Source organism: Pteropus medius, unplaced genomic scaffold, assembly GCF_902729225.1.
Source record: "Pteropus medius unplaced genomic scaffold, Ma_sr-lr_union100, whole genome shotgun sequence".
Lineage (NCBI taxonomy): Eukaryota > Metazoa > Chordata > Mammalia > Chiroptera > Pteropodidae > Pteropus > Pteropus medius.
The window spans coordinates 3,109,598-3,132,526 of record NW_024353517.1 but is presented as its reverse complement, the minus strand read 5'-3'; the positions used below and the strand labels follow the sequence as shown (position 1 = coordinate 3,132,526).

The 22,929-nt window shown below is 36.5% G+C and overlaps 1 protein-coding gene across 7 annotated transcripts in view; it reads right to left on the bottom strand.

Moving 5' to 3' along the window:
* The window catches only part of VPS8 (VPS8 subunit of CORVET complex), a 235,784-nt gene that overhangs the window by 19,583 nt on the left and 193,272 nt on the right, over nt 1–22,929 (bottom strand). For 6 of the 7 annotated variants that reach the window (XM_039850760.1, XM_039850761.1, XM_039850762.1 and 3 more), the window contains one exon: nt 17,446–17,499. In XM_039850760.1, the coding sequence (XP_039706694.1) occupies nt 17,446–17,499 (54 nt within the window). Of the gene's footprint in view, nt 1–16,478; nt 16,664–17,445; nt 17,500–22,929 lie in introns of those variants that run through there. The other variant, XM_039850764.1, reaches the window with a different exon arrangement.

Here is a 22,929-nt window from a genome sequence, read left to right as displayed (position 1 = left end):
AAAAGTGCAGGAGAAAGGCAGTAGCCAATGAAAATGAGCTACAGCTATTAATGTCCTACTTAAGAATGAACTTTGGAAGTCTGAGCTGAAGAAGCCCATGAGAGCCAATGATGTTAGGAGCTAAGCTAGGTTCTGCAGTGAGAGACTTCACACACAATGAGAAGACAGTTTTGTGCACATACCAGGTGCTTATGAATATTTTCTGCCATCACAGAAAAAACCCTGACTGTGGCCCTGACACTAATTAGTGATACTAGTTATGTTGTGTTGATAGCCTTGATGTCAGTTATCTCATCTATAAGGTAGAGAAAATCTGCATAACCTACCTCAGAAGGCTCCATGAGGTGGAGTGGAGCGGGGAGGAGAGGAAAGGGAAATGGAGAAAACACATGTTTCCTGTCATCTATTTAGTCTCCGGCTTTATTCTAGGTACTTTTGTGTTTAACACGTACATCACCCCAGTGAGGCTAACTTTACTATCTCTAATTTACATGTGAGGACACAGATTTGGACATGTTAAACTACAATCTGTAAGAGAAAGGGCGGCTCTTGACAATAAGTCTAATCCTAAAGCCTACTCTACCATGTTTGTGATGAATATGAGGTGCTATGAATCTATAAGGTGTTACGGCTTCCCATGGACAATGTGAGCTGCCTGGTGTGCTGGAGGCTGACCACTCCACTCAAGGTTAGCGCAACATAACGCTGTGTAATTATACAAAATAACACAGTATTTTTTCTTGTTTGGTTTGTTCACCCATTTTGCTCCCTCAAAAAAAGAAATGTCCCTAAATTGGTTTAAAATCTGCCATACCTGTGCATTCTACCAGTCTGTGCCTGGCTACTTCTTACCTAGCCTGCCTTTCTAAATCTGTGGTGGCAAAAGACTATATAATCTTATGATGCCTAAAAAAAAAAAATGGATTTTAAAAAACTGATTAGGTAACTGCAGAATGTAGTTTGAACTTTAAATAACTAATGTAATTCCTTGGTCAAATTAAAACCTTGCTATTATCTAGACAGGGATCATTATTACAAAGGGTTGGTCATCTTAAACTGTGTCATGGGCATGGAAAGTGCAAACTTCCAAACAGATTAAAAAATAATTGTTAGATTGTTGCCACCCCCAATGGAGGCATTATCTAGAGTCAGCATTATCTGGAGATATCAGGACATAGACTAGGACCATTATAAACAGAAATAAAAAATGATAGTACTGGGAAATGCAATATGACAACTCAGTTGGTACCCCCAACCTCTTTCCTTCCTGAGGGCACTGTCCTATGCAAGCTTGGATTCTTGCTATATGGTATATTGTGGTCACTCCATTCCTGCTTTTTCTTTTTGTCAGGAAAGGAAGATATAAAAATAAATAAATAAATTAAATAAATCCAGAAACATTTATTTTTATGGGAAGAAGAGTTACAAAGAAAACTTCTTAGTGGCCAGCATTTATCTATTGCTAGTCTGAAACTTCTCCCTTGTTTTATTATTGGCCTTATTCAAAAAAAAAAAAAAAAAAATCAAAACAAGGAAAGCACTCATGTCATATATATAATTAAGGCCTGCTACCTTTTGATTATCTAACTGATTATTGCCTACTTAAGAAGAAAGTCAAACAATTATCGTGATGGATGCTGCTGTGGGGCAGGCAGCAATTATGACAAAGAGCTCCTCTGAGGCCAGGGTCCTTAATGATTTTTTACCAGAACCATGACTACTGAAACATTTTCAGTTCCAATATTCCTGCCAATGTTAACTAGATAGACCTAAAAGTGATTACTTGATAATAAGAACCTAGAATCAACTGGAAAAGCAAGTTTAACCCTAAAGTAAAACCCATTATAAGTTAACAATGTAATTAGAAACCACGGGAAAAAGAGTACTGATGCACTGTGGTTGTAATCTAGTTATTTTAAACACAAATTTGCTATCTGAAAGAGAGAAAAGCTTTTGAACCATTTCTCTTTGTATAACTTGGTTGTTGGAATGTGGAGGGTAAGAAGTAAGAATATGGAAGCTGAGTGAAATTAATATATTAAGCTATTGTACCTAAAGGCAAACTAGAGACTTCTAAATCTTGCCATTATTAAGTAATGGTACTAGATTAGATTAGCTCTATCAGAATATAAAATCAGCCAAAATATATATAGCAGTTTTCGAACTTTGGAGTGTGATCTTTGATAAAAGGGAAACATACACAGCGAGTCCCGTAAGTTCTCTAGAATTCTACCTGGAGGCACTTTCTGAACTCGGCACAAGGAGGGAGAACGCAAGGAGAGCATGGCAATCTCGCTGGGCTGAGGAATTAGAGATAGGAGTTTGGGGCTGGGCAGTAGGTAGACTTTGACGAGGAGAATGCTGAGTGAGGTGAGGAGCCCTAGGAATCTCTATAGGGGTCCCTTAAGTTTTTTGCACATATGCAGGCTAGACTCCAAAGGCTTAGCAGAGAATAGTTGCTGGGCAGCTATGAGACTGTGGAGGTTCCAGAGTTCTAGAAGAATGGGAATACGAACCAGCCAGAGTGAAAAGACTGTGCTGGCTGAAAAATTACTGCTTGGCTATTGCCCATGGGAACATAGGTTATCACCCATGGGAACATAACATTCTAACAATGAGCTTTCTGCTTCTGTATCCCCGCTTGCACAACCCACCTGTGGGTTGACAGTAAATAGATGAAAAATAGGCTTTTGTGTTAAGACAGAATGAGGAATGGGATTTAGGGCTTAAAAACCCTATACCTCTACATTTTGGGGCTGCTTAATTTGGGGTCTGCGTACCCCTGGCAGACCCAGCTGGCTGAATAAAGAGTATGCTTCCTATAACTCACTGTTTCTGGTGGTCCATGTGTCTATTGGGGGCTGGCGGCCACAACAAGACCATGATAAACACCCTGAGCATCCAATGAGACCACCAACAAGCCATGTATTAGGAGCAGGGATAGTGTAGACCTGCCCAAATACAGCTTAAAAATGTCTCAAAAATATGTAGCTGATTTAACAGTAAAGTAATAGCCTGTCAGAAGCAAAACTCAAAAGTCTCTAATGGAAGAAAACAAAATCCAGATGCTCAACAAAATAGCATCCACAATTTCTAGCATACAATAAAGTTTCTAGATATGTGAAGTAGGAAATATGACTTATAACCAGGAAAGCAACTGATAGAAACATAGTCAGAGATGGCAGAGATACTGGGTTAGCAGACAAGAAATTTATAACATCTATTTTATAAATATGTTTAAGGATTTAAAGAAAGGATGGACCTAACAATTGAATATATGAGGAAATCTCACTAAAGAAATGGAAACTATAAAAAGAACTAAATAATGGGAGGTTAGTAAATGAATCCATAACATTACCAAGTTCCTATGTTTAATGTTAAGTAGTAAAATATTAACTTAAATCAGACTGCGACAAGGTAATAAAAGATGCATTCTGTAATGCTTAGAGTTACCTCTAAAAAAATAAACAAAGAGACACACCTAAAAAACCAATAGAAGAATCAAAATGAATATTAAAAAGCATACAAATAACCCCAAAGAAGGAGTAGAGGAGCAAAATACAGATTAAAAACAAAAAAACAAACAAACAAAAAAAACAAGACAAATCAAATCATTATATTAAATTTAAATAGATTAAACTCTTCAATTGAAAGGCAAAGATTGTCAGACTGGATTAAAAGAGAAAGACTCAATTATACGGTGTTTTAAAATGATGCACTTTAAATACAAAAATAAAAATAAATTGATATTTAAAGGATGGGAAAAAGATAAATAATGAAAACACTAATCATAAGAAAGCTTGTATGGCTATATGAGTAGATAACAGACTTTGATACAAGGAATATTACTAGAGATTAAAAAGAACATTTCATAATAATAAAAGGATTACTAAACCAAGAATATGTAACAATAATAAATGTATATGCATCTAATAGTACAGCTTCAGAATACACTGAGTAATGACAGAACTGAAGGAGACAAATCAACAACACTGGAGATTTTTAACACTCTCTCAGTAGTTAATAAGATTAGACAAAAAATAGTAAGCATACAGAATATCTGAATAACACTAACAACTGCCTTTACTTAAGTGATATTTATAGGACATATACACGACAACTTCAGATTACACTTTAAGGGCACAAATAATGTTTATTTAAAAAGAATGTATCTTTGCCTATGAAAAAATCTCAATGTCTTTTCAAAGATTTATATCTTACAGGGTATGTTCTCTGGCCAAAACAATTAAATTACAAATCCATAACAATAGGAGAAGTCTCAAATATTTGGAAATTAAAACAATATACTTTTAAATAACCAATAGAGAAAGAAATCACAAGGTAAATTAGAAAATATTTCAAGATGAATGATAATGAAAATAAAATATAATCAAAATTTGTGGGATGCAGCTAAATTAGTAGTTAAAAATTTATAGCTTAAAATTTTTACCTTTGGTAAGAAGAAAGACTTATTAACATAAATGATCTAAGTTTTCACTTTAAGAAGCTAGATGCTTATTTTATACCTTCACCTCTTTCTTCAAACCTCCAACATTTCCTTACCTCCTTCACATTCTCAATTGATTCTATCTACTTCTATTTTCTCAGTGAACTAGAAAATAAAGAGGAAGAGAACTTCCAAAACTGTTCACCACCATACCTACCAAGCTGTGTGTCCAGATCAGTGGCCTCCTTATTGATCCTGGTACACATCATACATTCTCTGGCTTCAAGACCTCTGTGTTTGCTCTTGCTTCTGCCTGGAATGCTCTTTTCCCTCATGCTCACTTTTACTTTTTTCAAGGAGGATACGTTACCTATCATGACCACTCATATAAAACAGCAATCTCCCTTTTTATCTCCTTCATCAAGCTTCTTTTCCATAGCCTTATCAAAATCTGATATACCATATCTTTATTTGTTTAATACCTACCCTCTGCCACCAGAACATGAGCTCTGTGAAGGCAGAGACTTGGTTTTGTTCCCTGTAGAGTCCCTTGCACATAGCCCTATGCCTGGTGCACAGTAGGTATCCAGTAAGTTTTTTTTTAAAAGGAACAACACAGACTTTGAACTGGAGGCTAAAAACAATATGTCAGTTATGAGGGGATGGAATTAAGGACATTATTGAAGAAGACTTCTCATAGTTAAAAGTGAAATGCAGAGAAAGGTAACTGAAATTAGACAATTTCTTCTCTCCAAAGATTGCAAAGAAATTTCAGTTTAATTTCATTTTTTCTTATACTGTGCTGTGAAGTTGTCAGAGACAGACATGAACTGCCCTATTTAGTATCATAAAAGGTAGTCTTAAATGATTTGGTCTATAAATAGAAAGGTAAGTGTCTTAACCATGTGGAATGGGGTCTCTCCTTTAAGGATATGCTATATTTGGAATAATATCTACCATCAGTAGATACTTCCTTACAAAACAGGGAGCTAAAACTTATGATATAATAGAAGAACCAATGTCAATCACAAATAGAATGCCCTCAGGATAAGTATAGAAAACAACAACATACAACAGCCCTAAGGCAGTGGCTTTTGTCAGACAGAACAGACTTCACTAAGCATCAGCCAGTATTTCATCTTCTCTTCCATTCCTTCTGTTTTAACCAAAGAAGATTTCTCACTGTTTCTTGAACACACTCAATCCCATGTTCTAATACCATATGAAAGGAGTGTGAGCTTTCAGGGATGGCACACTGATTTAGGACAGTGGTCCAGGCAGACTCTACAGTAACAGTATATTAGCCACCCCCAAAACACCACTTACATTAGAGCAGCTTAAATTCTGCAAAGCTCTGCTGTTTGGATTCTGTGATATTTACAAATAGGTAATATTTCTGTACAGCGCAATTAAGAATGGCCTACCAAGTTGTTTTAATGCAAAATAATAGGCTGTTAGTTAATCTACCATACACACTGAAGAGAAAAAAGATCTCTGCCATGTATTGTAGGAAGTGCATAAAAGCTTCATCAGGAAACACCGTTGGAGGGGAAAGGCTTATTTATAACTTAATGAACACTCCAAACTACAGTAGGGTCTAAAACTCCAAGGAAATGGAAGGCATGATGGCATTGTTTTGATATACGGAGAGGGCAAAGATGGAATAAAGAACCACCACTGGATCTGATATGGTCTTACATACAGCCCCATTGTGATAGACTCATATGATCTGATTCTACTCAGGGGAAACAATTTTGTTAATTTTTTCACGAAGGGGTGTCATATTAAGAAGAAAACCACACCCATTAACTCTCAATTGCCATAGAATGGTGACTGATAAATAACGGTACGTAGGTCTCTGGTGATGAGCTGAAGGGTAGTATCTTTGGCTTTGTTTTATACAAATATTTTATCAGTGACTTAGATAAAGATAAAAAAGGCCAATGCATGGGATGAAAAAAATGCAATTCCAAAAGGTTATAAAAAGAAACAATATAAAGAAAGTCTTGTACTTAGCTCTAGAAACCAACAGTATTTATAGAGGATGGAATCAGGAGCATGTGTGAATAGAATCATGAGTTTGCTATCAACATGTTCATTGAGTCAACCATGTAAAATTGCTGCTAAAAAACTTAATGTGCTTTTGGTTCCATTTACAGAAAAAGAATCTAGAATAAGGAAAGTAATTTCATTCTACTCTAAACTGATGTCCTCTTAAGTACAATGGTGAAGAGATGTGGTATAACAGGGTAGGAGGTGAACAAGGAAAGAAACTATGGGTGTTCTACCTGGACAAGAGAAGATCAAAGGGTGGGGATTCATGCCTTCAACTACATGAAGGACTGGATGCTATAAGACAGAGGGATTAGACATATTTTAGATTAGACATATTTTTGACCAGGATCAATGGGTAGAAAGGCATCATCCAGAATGAGGAGGAACCATCTTAGTCAGAGCTTTTGAAGATGAAACATCCTGCCTTAGAAGGTGGCTTTCAAGCAGAGGCAAGACACTGCTTGTTAGAAATAGATGAGGAGAGAGATCAACTTCCAGTATGATAGCATGAGACATTCTGCTGACCCATTTCCCAGTGAAACTAAAACAAACAAACAAAAAACAAAACAAAACAAAACAAAACAACCATTTGTAGACCTTGGAAATGGTACTAAAGGAAAACAGCAAGTGACGAAATAGCTATTAAAAAAAATTATGCAAATTCAGCAATAAAACAAGTCTGTGGTATCTGAACCAGGACTGCGCCCTTCCCACCCCTCCCCCCCAGTTTAGCAGGGTGAAGACTCCATTCCAGACTGTGGCTGCCAACAACACCTGGCTCCCTTCTCTCCCTTCTCTACTGAGAAGAAAGGCTTTCTTCTCAGTAGGAGCAGGACTTTAGTAGTTCTTATTCAGCTACATATTGCTGAGGCTAAGTCCTAGGCAAGTGCAGTCAAGAAGTGGTGTGGGCTCCCTTCTTCCACCCAAACTCCACATATGGAATGGAGGCTCTACCTTGGGTGCCACGCACTGAAAATAGTGGGTCCCTGATCACCCTTGTGAGGCGGTGGTTCCACAGCAGGAAAGGCAAGCCACGAGGACCTTGGGCTGCTCCTCCTTTCAACAAGCATTGAAGTCTTAGAATGGGGCTGTCATTCAGAGAGAAGCTTGCCACAGTTCCCACCCCCAGCTAAAGAGCCCTGATTCAAAGATTATTCCTTGGTTGTGGGTGGGGGAAACAGGCTCCTAATTACTTCCCAAAGGAACTGACTTCATTTGTAACTAAGTGTGAAAAAGTTCAAACCTCAGTGAACTCTTAACAAAGGAGGTTGTGGTGAAAGGCAACAGGCAGGAGATGCATGGATTTAAAGTAGATACAACCTAGACTGTAGGCTAGCTATTTTATAGATGACAACATGAGGAAAATGATAGCTGGGTAGAGCCCCAGTGAGAAGGTCAAAAAAAATATTGAAAACAGACCTCAGAAACAACACCTTCAAAGGAGCCACAATTTTACTGGATACCTGTAGAGTGATTTATGTCCCAGTGCACTGTTGAAAACAACAGAGCAACTGGTAGGAGTTTCACAGCTGGGTGTGGTCAGAGAAAAAGAGAAATACCACTGCCATCCCTGGATGACTAGGCATACCCAAAGCTGGGCCTAGTGAGCAACAACAGCAGAAGCTTATCACTATGGAGGAAAATAGACTTCACTAAAATAACCCAGCCAGTCACTAAAAGGAATAAAAAACAAACAAATAAACAAACAAAAAACAGTTTGGCTGTAGCATTCTGTAGCAGAATGGAGCAAATAACAATAACCCCAGGAGTAGGGGAATGAATACGCTGAGTTGCTACAATATATTACCTAAAATGTCCAGGTTCTAACAGAAAATTACAAGGCATGGAAAGAAACACGAACGTATGATTATATGCCAGAAAAAAAAAGGAAGCAACACAAACAGCCTATGAGAGTAAACAGATGTCAGATTTAACAGGAAAATACTTCAAAATAGCCATTATAAATATGTTTGCAGAACTAAAAGAAAGCATGATTTAAAAAGTAAAGGAAGGCATGATGGCAATTTGAACCCAATAGAGAATATCAAAAAAGAGAAGCAAATTATAAAATAGGATCAAATGGATATTCTGATGAAAAGTACAATTGGAATAAAAAATTCACTAAAGGAGCTCGACAACAGATCTGAACTGGCAGAAGAAAGAATTAATAAGCTTGAAGATAAGTCGATAGAGAGTATGTATGCTGAAGATCAGGGAGAAAAGAGAAGGAGGAAAAATGAACGGAGCCCTATAGAAATGCAAGACACCATCAGTACAACAAATACATAAGGGGAGTAACAAAGTGAGAGGACAGAGGGAAGGGAGAAGAAAAAATATTTGAAGAAATTATGGCTGAAAAGTCCCAAATTTATTGAAAAACAGTAAGCGACACATCCAGGAGCTCAACAAATCCCAAGCAAGATAAGTACAGAGATCCACAAATGCATCATAGTTAAAGTGCTGCAATTCAAAGACAAGGAGGAAATCTTGAGACTCATAAGACAAAAATGACTAGTCACTTACAAGAGAACCCCAATAAGATTGACAGTTGACTTCTCAAAAGAAACAATAAAGTAAAGGCCAAAAGGCAAATGGTAACATATTCAAAGTGTCCCATGAGGAAAAATACTGTCAACAAATAATCCTATATCTAGCAAAGCTATCTTTCAAAAATGAAGACGAAATACTTTCCTAAATAAACAAAAAGAGAAGTTGTTTCTAGCAGACCCACCTTATAAGAAATACTAATGGGGGTGGCTCTATAGAGTAGTGGTTAGCATGTATGCTTTACACACAGAAGGTCCTGGGTATGTGGCCCAGGTGGAGCCACGGACCATAGCCAGGGGGTGCCAGGCCCCGGGTGCACGCTGCGAGCGCGTGGGAGAAGATGCCCCACCTTCAGAGATCCAGTTCTTAAGGGGAAACGGCAACATCCATAGGTCAGGGTGGAAGTGGCGGGGGAGGGTGGGGGTGGGGGAAGCGGGGGAAGAATTAAAGAGGAGGGGGAAAGAAATACTAATGGAAGTTCATCAGTCACTGTTCATAGAGTCACTAATGGAAAGCAAGTGATTCTAGATGATAATTCAAATCCACATAAAAAAACAAAGAACTGGTAATTATATAATTATAATATACAATATAAATGTTTTTATATTTTCTCCCTTCTCATAACTGATTTTAAAAGGTAATCGTATAAATTAATATGTATATGTAATACATACGTGTAATGGCTTATAACACATAGAAATGTAATACATGTGTAATATATTTGCACAAAGGAGATTGGTAGGAGCTTCACTGGGCTAAGAAAATGACTACAGATGGTAAAGTAATAATTATAACAATGTACTGTTGGATTTTTAACATTAATAGATGTATTATTATGTATAACAATACCAAAAAAGAGGGAGAAAGCTATTTTAACATTAATAGATGTATTATTATGTATAACAATACCAAAAAAGAGCTATACAGGAGTAACATTTCTATATACAGCTGGAATTAAGGTAGTTTAAATCAGAAGCTAAATCAGAAAACTTAAGATGCATATGGTAAACCTTGAAGAACCACTAAAATAACTTTCAAAAAACATTTCAAGATCATACCAGAGAAGAAATTTAGATGGCAAATAGCCACCTGAAAAAACCTCAACATCATATGTCATTAGGGAAATGCAAATTAAAACAAGACACTACTATACACCTATTAGAACAGCTAAAATCCAAAACACAGACAACACTAAATGCTGAGAAGGGTGTAGAACAAGAGCTCTCATTCATTGCTGGTGGGAATACAAAATAGGATAGCTGCTTTGGAAGACAGCTTGGTAGTTTCTTACAAAACTAAATATACTCTTACTATACCTTTCAGCAGTTGTGCTCCTTGGTATTTATCCAAATGGGCTAAAAACTTAGATCAACACAAAAACCTGCATACAAATGTCTACAGCAGCTTTACTGACGATTGCTAAAACTTGGATGCAACCAAGACATCCTTTAGTAAGTAAATGGATAAATAACAAACTGTGATACAGCCAGACGATGGAATATTATTCAATGCTAAAAAGAAATTAACTATCAAGCCACAGAAAGACATGGAGGAAACTTCAATGGGTTACTACAAAGTGAGAGAAGCCAATCTGAAAGGGCTACATACTGTCTAAACTACATGACATTCTGGAAAAAAGCAAAACTATGAAGAGAGAAAAAAGATCAGCAGTTGCCAGGATTTGGGGGGAAAGGGGGAAGGATGAGTAGGTGGAGCATGAGATTTGGGGACTAGTGAAACTATCCTGTATGATACTGTAAATGCTGGACACATCGTTATACATTTGTCAGAACTCACAGAGTGTACAGCACACAGAGTGAACTCTAATGTAAACTATGAACTTTAGTTAATGTTAATATCAATATTGGCTCATCAATTGTAATAAATGTACCGCAGCAATGCAAGATGTTAATAAGAGGGAAAACTTGGAGGGGGGAAATAAATGGGAACTGTACTTTCTGCTCAGTTTTTCTGTAAACCTAAAATTGCTCTAAAAAATAAAGCATTAATTTAAAAAAATCATTAGAGAAATCAAAATGCTATATCAGAAATCATTCATTTAATGCAAAAGAAATGGGTGAGGAGTAGATTTAGACATTGGGTAAGAACTCTGAGCTCCTTTGAAATTCTCAGCTAGTCACAATTTTCATGCCAGAAGATGTGCATAATTATTGGCAAGAAGAGTGCATACCATAAGCAAATGGTCACCACTTCCTCTTTTAGTAATTGTTTCCAGCTGACATTCTCTCCCTGCACCTGAGGAATGATGATCAGGTTTCAGAAAAGCCCAGGTCATGGACTCGGACAAGGAAGAAATGCCTGTGCTTTCTTCCTTCAGGTCATAATCATGGAGACGAATAAGGAAAGGACATGGTGGCAGCAGTCAGGCTCATGGCCACATTATACTTCACCTGAGCCCTGAGCTCCTGGAAAACGGCTATAGTTAAGGAACTCTCCCACCTTGTTCTGGAAAATAGCTTACTGCAAAGAACCTTCCCTCCCCAAAGGACTGCAACAAGATTCTCAATGCCACCATGTTTACCTATGACAGGCCAGACACAGACCCACCAAATTCCTATTCTTTGCCTCACAAGTCAGCTGTTAGTCTTCACTGATTGGAACAAATGCTTGTTTGCTGACCCACCCTCTGCCTAAGCCAGTCTACAAGGCCTCCTTAATGGCTACTTCTGAGAATCTGACCACAAGGAAAGATATTTCCTGATCAACTGTCCAATTCTGCCACCTGCTCCCTTCACATCTGGTTCTTTCTAGCCCTGTTTGCCCACCTGTATAAAAGAAATTTCCTTTCTGCCTGATCTTTGACACTTTTGCAGATCTATGGTTGGAACATTCTCCCTATTATTGCAATAAGTCCCTCTCTTTATTGCAATAATTCTTTTGAATAAAGTCTCCTCATCTAAGTACAAATTTTATTCTGTGCTAGACAACATACTTTATTAGTGCAGGCCAGATGTTGGGGTCTAACTAAAATCATTTATCACATCATGTCATGAGTTTAACACAACTGCAGAACCATAGGATCTTTCCAAGGGATCTACAAATTAACCAGTCCAACCTCTCAGCCATGGCATGGAAACCTCTGCAGCATCTCTGAAGGACAGACATCCAGCCGGTGATCAAATACAACTGGTAACTAAACTAGTAACTATCAATCACACCAGGTAACTTGTTTCACTGTTAGAAATTTCTCATACTGAGCCAACATCTCCATCTACATCATGGCGGCTGCCCAAAGATACCAGTTCTGTCCTCTGAACTGCAAAGGATGCCTATGCTTTCTTCCAAATCAGCATCCTCCAGATGTCTGAAGGCAACTGCATCCCAGCTTCTTCACATCGGCATAAAAAGGTACCTGCCCTGTGGAGATCTTCTACCCTCCCATGTAAAAACGAAGACCAAATCATGCCTCCACTTCTTTTTCTTTTCTTTCTTTCTTTTTTTTTTGATCAGTAGAAGAGGCACAGGAATCACATTTGGATATGTTCTACTAAGACAACATCCATCAGGGGCTATCACTTACTTGCATCTTTGCCGGAGAGTTAAAAGTGAGACATAAAAAGGCAAATGAATTTTTATTTAAGCCGCTGTCAGATGATAGCTAGAAAATGCTGCATCTATCTCAGTGTTTTTTCCTTTTCATGTTTCTCCTGACTTTTGTGAAACCATCAACCAGCCATTCTTGGGGCCAGTCAGCTTAGATATTGCAGCCAGCTTTTCTTGTTGTTATGGAAACAGCGGATCTGTGAGGCTTTTTTCCTTAAAAATAAAGAAACTTCAACCCCCCGCACCCCCGAGTCAATAAAAATCACGAGCGACTGTAGTCGTTTATGTTCTTGGCATGAGTGGCAAGACTGAGAACTGGCTATAAAAATTTTACCTCACCAGAAAACTCGAACACAATCAATCCGCTCCAAATTCTTATAATATACTTGAATAGCTAACAAACTGACAATTTCTGGGAAGTTTGGTTATTAAATCCACCAGTTTAGTTACCATTAACTTGTAAGTATGTTGAGAGCAAGAACTATATCTCACTGACCTTTGTCCTTCTAAGGCCTGGCACCTTCAAGGCTTGTTGAATATTACTGAATTTACCTAGAACTACTGGAAAGGCTTTCTATGCTGCTATTCCCAGCACCTTGTCCCTAACTGGAAGAAGTCACTCCAAGGAGAACATCAGCTGGGTTTCACCCGTCTGAGGATATCCTTCAGCCGGAGCTCCTGGCCCCTCAGGCTTCTACCAACATACTAGCAGAGAATGCTCCCCTACAACAGGGGATGGCTCAGAGAGTGTAACCACGCTTTTGTGATAGAGATATAAGACAAAACTGCTTTCTCTGGTTATTATGCATGTAACAATCCCAACTTTGCTATACAAATTCCTGGTTGGTGTTTCATTAGTAGTTGAGAAGAGATGCATTGTAGCTGAGTGGTTTCTGATATTATCTGCAACTAATTTTCTAAACTCATTTAATCCACCTCGAACAATGTCAACATCTCCAGTTTGGATTTATTCTAGGGAGTTTATTGCAATGGACTTTTATGGCAATTTTTATCTCAGGGAAATGCTTCCTGATTTTTAAATTTATGGTCATCCATGATCAAAGACTGGAAAAGTCTTAGGGAAGTATATGTATCTTCCAACTTTACTGAAGTTCCCAGTTAGAGCCCATTAAGAAGAAATTCTATATACATAAGGTAAATATTATACGACATATATTATACATGATAAATATTTCTAATCTTGAGCTTTCTAAAAGAATATCTCAAATGCAAAAAGCTTGTGCTGCAAAAAGATGTTATGTATACATGCTCGGAGAATCTGCCAGATTGTGACATGTGGCGGCAGAGCAGAAGAGTGACTCTTACACGAGACCCCTATCCCAAGAAGTTAAGCAGAATCCTACACAACACAGTTCCTGTTTCCTTAGCACTTGAATCCAGCTCCAGGCTGGGCCAATATTGGTAGTAGTGTCACCAAACATTTTTTTCAGTTATTGGTCAACACAGAATTTTTGGCTCAAATCAAGAACACTACTGCTCCTTTGTGTTTCTTACACATGTCACTTTGGCAGTCACTCTATTCAACAGACACTGCTGGTGCTTCCATCTGTCAATACGACTTCGGGAAGAAAGACTGTAGCTCTAAGGGTAATAACCAGAATGCATATGTAGATGTACACATATATGCACACTCAAACTGATACACACAAAAATACATGCCCAACTAGAGTTGCCGAGTTTCACACTGCTCTCACTCAGAGTATTGCTGATATAGCTCAAACACTAAGGAACTGAACATGCTGGAAATACAGACCTGGGATAGCAAAGTTGCTTCATCTGCTCATTCTCTATCAAGGCCAGAAACTCCCCCGCACCCTTACTTCCCATAAACAACACGAGGTCCTGTGGAATCTCCTTCATTTCTCTCTCATTCACTCAACAACTACTGAGTAAGTAGTTTGTTCTTCACATAGGGATACAACAAGAGCAAGACTGATGCGGTTCCTGCCCTCATGAGGCATTTAGTCTAATGGGGACACATATACGTAAAGACGCAGGTAAGTATGTTGGTAGGGACTAGTTCAGGTTGCTATAAGAGCTAGGGAAAAAAAAGATGCCTAACTCAGACTAGAGTGTCAAAAAGGATCTTGAGAAAAAAATAAGACGTGAATTTATTATCTCATCTCTTCATTCCATTAACACAACATAGATTTAGGGCCTTTTTTGTTACCTGGACAACTGTCCTACTTTTCTAACTGGTCTTTTTGCCTGTAATCTCACCTTTGACAAAAATCCTTATCCTCAAGATAAAAAGCAAATGTCACAGACTGGGGCTCTTTGTGATCTGGACTCCCATTGATTTCACCAGGCCTTTGCATGCTCCTATATTTAAGACATACAGAACCCTTCCCCCCGCCCACCCCACTCATTTCCTGAAATGCACTGTACTTGCCCATGCCTGCCTGGAGTACCTTACCCCTTGTGTTTTAAGGCATCAAGCTTTACCTCCTCTGGGAGAGGCACCTGTCATGTCGTATACTTTAAAGTTATTCTAGACACCATAAACAGTGTGATATTAAGTGTGTACTATTTATTTTAGGCTTCAGCTCAGGGGTGGCCAGTGGCCCTAACCACGAATCCGTATTTCAGAGATTGCCAGCTATCACGAACTCCCCAAAGTAGCTATTAAAAGCCCTTCAGCTGTTCATATATTGACGAATACTTAAGACTTTCTTTGCACATTTGCTCAAAATATAGCAAAAATTTTTCTATTGGTGAAATTATGGCTTGTTAATCAAAATGATAAATATTAGAAATTGACCTCATTGCTAAAATAACAGGTATTTAAGATATGTAGATTGGATAAAATAATTTAGAGAGAGTCCCAACTCTTGCATTGAGAAGAAATAAGTCTACACCTAATCACTTAGGAATACCAGCTGGGCCACCTATGTCCAGTCATTGGCTTAGGAAGTTTCTCTTTGTCTGATGTTGATTACAAAAGTAACAGAATCTTGCTTCTGTAATACTGCTACATCTCTGACAGTGGTCAGACACCTACAATGACAGACAGTTGGCACATTACGAAGTTTAAAAAACAGGTTGCATGAACCTATTTCTAAATGAATATTTATTTAATAAGTGTCTACAAGTACAGTAGGGCTTGCTTCATTATAATCTAGTAACAAAGTTGTAAGGGAGCAGCTAATTCTCAGACTTCTTCACTGGGCTCTTTACCATTAAGCACGTAAGCGTGATACTAAATCAGCTTAGCCATTGCAAAATAGGGCTTCTCCTCTCTACTCTTGCAGCATCTGTGAAACTGCCATGGCATGTGTCAAGTCGTATGGTAACTATCAGTTTGCCTGTCTCCCTTGCCCACTAAATACTGAGGTCCTTGAGAACAAGGATTGAATTTTTCATCTCTATTGTCCATTTCTGAACTCAGTGTCTAGTATAAAGAAATACTTGCTGAATGGACAATAATATATAAGTAGCAAAATAAAGTAAAAGGACATCTAATTAAGAGACCTGATTTAATACTAGTTTCAATAACAGCTGAGTATTTACTATGTGTCAATAATTTATGGAGTACTTAATATGTGTCAAACAGTGTTAGGCATTTAAATAGTATCTCATGTAATCTTCAGGACAATTCTGAGAGGTAGTATCATCATTTTACAGAGGAGAAAACAGAGAGGCTGACTTATTCAAGGTTATTCAGATAAATAAGCAGAAGCGTCAATTTTGAACCCAAGTCTGGTTGAATCCAAAGCACATGTTTTTAACCTCTACTTTCTAAGTGTGGCCCATAGCTAACATTTGAGAGCTTGAGGGAAAAAAAATTCCCTCTAAATTCCAATTTCCTCATTTGTTTACTGAATGAGACTAAATTATTTAAGCCCTTTCCAACTCCTCGTGTTACTATGTGATGGTACTGAGCAGCGACAATCATCACCTCAGTCTTGCCTGCCGTGGCTGTCTTGACAAGCATGAAAGAGATTTCACGTGCAGCTTGTTATAGGGCTTTTCAGACAACATATTTTGTCTTTATTCTTTTTTCTTCTTTTGAAAAAGTCTCAGGCAATTCTGAAAGCAGAAAAAAGGGACCCATTTTTGGCACACTGCTTTGAAGCTAGAACCTGCTGTTACGACAGAGCCAGCAAGTTGTTATTTTTGTTCTACAATCCTTCGGTGACATGAATGCTGGCTAAAATTGTGAAAAGGGCCAGGAAAGAGAACCTACGTCCAGGGACACTTCAACTATCAGAGAAATAAAAATGGTAAAAGAAAACACAGCAAAAATGTCAATCTATTTACCGTGTTTCAACTGTACTGCTGCAGCTGGATTAAAAAAAAAGGATTTTAGTGGTTTTCGAGACATCATCTGAGGATTGCTCAGTTGAAAGACTCACACCCTACATGTGCCACAAAGTTTAGTCAGAGACTGAAGTGGCACAGAGAGTTCTACCCTACAAGTCCTTACTGAGAACTTTATGTGGTACGTGCTGAAATTGTTAATATCTCACACCAGTTTTCTTTAGGCACAGCAATCTATATAGCTTTCCTCCTTAGAATATATTTCATCTGCTACCACTCACTGATACAAGGATGCACATCTGGTGGAGAGGATGGGAATTTTAGAACAAGAAGTCCCTAGTTGCCAGGAGACCGATGCCAGGCCCAAACCCCCACTTGGCTTCTCTGGAAGAACCAAGGAATTCTGCTGATACATCGTTAAGGAAACCAATTGGAAAGAACATTTGATGGCATTAAAATGATTAAAAATCACTGTCATTTTGAGAAAACTGTTAAATGGAGAATAAACACATAGAAAGAGGAAGTTGTTTTTGCCTTTAAAACTCACTCACCTTCTTAACAGCAGGATCCCCTTTGGATGGAAGACAGGATGGGGACATTTTTACCTAGGAAAAAAAAGGCAAACATTTTAATATCTTTTTAGTTATAGTCTCATTTTATTTAGCTACACTCACAATAACCCAACTAGAATTGATGTAGCAGATAAAACGGACATTTTTCAGAGGAACAATGAATAGATTTTTTTTAAGTCCCTTTGAAATTTTTCTGGAGATCAAAAAGTCAGTAGTTAGCCAAGCAAAAAAATATGATTAGGTTAAGAAAAGTAGAACAGATGGTCCAAATTGGTTTTAACCAAATGATGAGGAGACAAATAGATACACATTTTTGTTGACAATGTTAATCAACTGATATAACATGCAACAGTCAGCATTTCTTGCAGAGGCCAGATCCACGTATCTTTTGTGATGTAATATTCCTTTTAAGCAAAACATTCACAAAAGAGTTTGATAATAATAGTGAAAGATTTAGATAAAGTATCAGCCAAACCATAATAAAAAGATGTTCAGTCCAAGGGAGAGAAGACTGATGGTACAGGACGATGTGCAGATATTTGAAAGGTTGAAAGAGATTGTCACATTTGATAAAAGAGCAAAACTCAACCACATGCTGCCTGCAAGAAACATACTTTAAATATTAAGGCACAAATAGTTTAAAAGCAAAAAGACTGGAAAGATATACCATGGTAGCACTAGATTACAGAGCAAAGATTATTACCAGGGAGAAAGAAGATCTTTTTATAATAATAAAGGGGTCAAGTTATCAGGTGGATGTAATAATCCTAAATATCTATGCATCTAATAGCTTAAAAATACATAATACAAAAACTGATAGAATTGCCAGGAGCAATACATATTATAGTCAGAGATTTTCCATACCTCTCCTTCAATAAATGAGAGAACAAGTAGGCAGATGGTTGGAAAAATATACCATTTAAATATGGGCAAAGGAATTTTGGGCAAAGGATGGGCAAAGACATTTTTCCGAAAAAGATATACAAAAGGCCAACAGGTATTTGAAAAGATACACAACTAATCATCAGGGAAATGCAAATTAAAACCATGAGATATCACCTCACACTTGTTATGATGATTTTTATTAAAAACACAAGAGATAAATGTTGTTGAGGATGTGGAGAAACAGGAATGTGTTGGGAAAAGCGATGTTAGTGGGAATGTAAATTTAGGTACAGCATTATGAAAACAGTATGGAAGTTCCTCAAAAAATTAAAAATTTAAATATCATATGATCCAGCAATCCCACTCCTGTATATATATCTAAAGGAACAGAAATCAGTATGTTGAAGAGCTATCACCACACCATATTTAGTGCGGCATTATTCACAACAGCTAAGATATGCAAACGATCTACATGTTCACTGATGGATGGATGAATAAAGATGTGAGGTAATATACATGTATGTATAGATATATATCTTTCATCTTCCGTTGTATATTTATCTATATATATATATATATATACATACACATACAATGAAATATAATTCAGCCGTCAAAAGGAAGACATCCTGCTATTTGTGACACCATGAATAGACCTTGACAGTATTATGCTAAGTGAGATAAGTCAGACAAAGAAAGACAAATACTGTATAATATCACTTATATGTTGAATCTAGAAAAACTGAACTCATAAAAATAGAGAGTAGAATGGTGGTTACCAGGGGCTGGGAGGTAAGGGAATTGTTTAAGGGTACGAACTTGAAACTAGCAGATAAATTCTAGAGATCTAATGCACAACATAGCAATTATAGTCAACAATACTGTGTAATAAATTTCAAAGCTGCTAAGAGTCTAGATTTTAACTGTTCTCAAAAAAAGGTAATGATAATTATATGACATGATAAAGGTATAGTAATGACATTGCAATACATAAATGTATCAAACCAACACATTGTATACCTAAAACTACACAATATGTCAATTATATCTCAATTAAAAACTTTTTGAAAAAGAATATAGAAGACTGAACACGACTACCTTGATCAGATGGACATTTAAGGAATACTCTGACTAACAAAAGCAGAATACATATTCTTTTCAAGTACACATGAACCATTTACCAACATAGACCATTTTATGGCAATAAAACAATCCTCAACAAATAAATAAATAAATAAATAAATAAATAAATAAATAAATAAATAAATAATTTTATTTATATTTCTTTAAAAATTTTTTAAAATTATTATTTTTAACATTTTATTTTTTCATTTTCCCCCCTCCCCCTTTACCCTTTCCTTCTGGTGACCACTAGTCCACTGTCCATGTCCATGAGTCTCTGTTTGTCCTGTTCATTTGTTGCTTTAGGTTTATATCCCACATATAAGTGATATAATGTGATTTTCAACCCTTTCTGTCTGGCTTATTTAGCTTAGTATGATTATTTCAAGGTCCATCCATGTTGTTGTAAATGGCAGTATTTCATCTCTTCTTATGGCTGAGAATCCTCAATAAATTTAAAAGAATTCAAATCAAACAAAGAATGTTCTTTCACTATAACAGAAATAAATTAGACTTTAATAACAGAAAAATCTCTGGAAAAAACTCCCAAATGTTGAGGAACTAAGTAATATACTTCCAAATAACCCATAGAAAAAATGAAAAGGAAATTAGATCCTAGAAACACACAACCTACTCCAAGACTGGATTATGAAGAAACAAAATCTGAATAGACTAATAACTAGTAAAGAAACTGAATCAGTCATCAAAACCCTCCCAACAAAGGAAAGCGCAGGGCCAGAAAGTTTCATTGATGAATTCTGTCAAACATTTAAAGAAGAATTAACACCAATACTCCTCCAGCTATTCCAAAAAATTGAAGAGGAGGGAACAATTCCAAACTATTTCTGGAGGTCAGCATTACCCTGATACCAAAGCAGACAGGACACTACAAGATAAAACCATAGGCCAATATCTCTGATGAACAAAGATGGAAAAATCCTCAACAAAATACTAGCAAAGTGAATTCAATAGCACATTAAAAAGAGTATACATCTTGATCAAGTGGGATTCATCCCTGAGATGCAAGGAGAGTTCAACATATACAAGTCAATAGGTGTGATACACCACATTAAAGAAAAATATCTGCATGATCATCTCAATTGATGCAGAAAAATCATTTGGCAAAATTCAACACCTTTTCAAGATGAAAAAAAAAAAACACTTAAAGAAGATTAAAAGGAACTACCTCAACATAATAAAAGCTACATATATAAAAAAAATTATACTCGATGCAAGATTGAAAGTTTTTCCTCTAAGATCAGAAATAAGATAAGGATGCCTGTTTTCACCACTTCTATTTAACACTGTACTGGAAGTCCTAGCCAGAGCAATTAGGTAAGGAGGACAATAAAAGGCATTCAAATTAGAAAGGAAAAAGTAAAATTATCTGTTTGCAGATGATATGATTTTACATGTAGGAAACTCTAAATTTACATTCCAAAAAAAAAATAAACAAAAACAAAAAAACCCATCCCAAAAAACTGCTGTTAGAACTAATAAAGCAAAGTAGCAGGATACAAAATCAACAAATATCATACTATGTTTCTGTACACTATCAATGAACAATCTGAAAAGGAAATTAAGAAAACAAATCCATTTACCATGGAATCAAAAGGACTAAAATAGGAATAAACTTAACCAAGGAGGCAAAAGACTTGTACAGTGAAAACTGTAAAATATTGCTGAAAGAAATTAAAGACGACAAAGATAAACAGAAAAACATCCAGTGTTCATGGACTGAAAGACTTAACATTGTTAAGATGTCCATACTATCCAAAACAATCTATAGATTCAATGCAATTCTTATCAAAATCCCAAAAGTATTTTTTGCAAAAGTAAAAAAAAAAAAAAAAAAAAATCATCCTAAAATTTGTGTAGAGTCTTAAAGGACCTGAATAGTCAAAACAGTCTTGTAAAAGAACAAAGTCGGGGGTCTCACACTTCCTGATTGCTAAACTTACTACAAAGCTACAGTAATCAAAACAGTGTGCTACTGGCATAGAGACAGACATATAGACCAAATGGAATAAAATAGAGAGACCAACAAACCAAATTCAACAGCAAGAGAAAGGGATTAAGGTGTACAAATTGCTAGTTATAAAAACAGTCATAGGTATGTAAAGTACAGCATAGGGAGTATAGTTAATAATATTGTAATAACTATGTATGGTGACAGATGGCTACTAGGCTTATTGAGGTGATCACTTTGTAAGTTATATAAATGTCTAATTACTATGTTGTAGACCTGAAACTAATATGTCAACTGTAATTGAAAAATTTAAAAAAGAAAAGGATCATACATCATGATCAAGTGGGATTCATCACATATATGGTTAAATAACTTTCAGCAAGGATATCAAGATCATTTAATTGGGGGAAAGGACGGTCTATTCACTAAATAGTGGTAAGAAAACTGAAGATCCACATGCAAAAGAAGGAAGTTTGACCCTTATTTAGCACTATATACAAAAATTAATTCAAAGTTGATCAAAGATCTTACTGCAAAAGCTAAAACTATAACTCTTAGATGAAAACACAGGGGACAAACTTCATGACCTCGGATTTAGCAATGATTTCTTAGATATGACACCAAAAGCACAAACAACAATTAAAAAACAAATTGGATTTCATCAAAATTAAAAATTTCTGTGCACTAAAGGATATTACAAAGAGGAAAAAGGCACCTCACAGAAGAAAATATTTGTAAATAACATATCTGATAAGGAATTAATATTCAGAATACGCAAAGAACTTCTAAAACAAAACAAAACAAACCACCTAACAAACAACCTAATTGAAAAATAAGCAAAAGACTTGAATAGACATTTCTCCAAAGAAGATATACAGATGGTCAATAAGCACATGAAAAGATGCTGAACCTCATTAATCATTCACGAAATGCAAATTAAAGATGCGATGAGATCACACTACACACCTATTAGAATAGCAGAAACCCAAAAGACTGACTATACCAAGGATATAAAAGAAATAGAACCTTCATATTATTGCTGGTAGGAGGGTAAAATGGTACAAACACTTTGGAGAACAGTTCGGCAGTTTCTTAAAATGATAAACATTCATTTTCTCTATGAGTCAGCCATTCCATTCCTAGGTGTTTACCCAAGAGAAATGAAAGTATATGTCCATACAAAGATTTGTACGCAAATATTCTTAACAGCTTTATCTATAAAAGCCAGAAACTAGAACAGTCTTAATGCCTATCAAGAGGTAAAATCATAAATTATGGTATCTCAATAAAATGAAACATTACTCAACAGTAAGAAGGAATGAACTCTTGATAAAATAATGTGGATGAATTCAAATAATTATGCTGAGTGGAAGAAGCCAGATCAAAAATGCATACATACTTTATGGTTCTATTTATCTAAAACTCTAGAAAATGCAAATTAATCTATTGTTACAGAAAGCCAGAGGTTTCCATGGAACAGAAGTGAG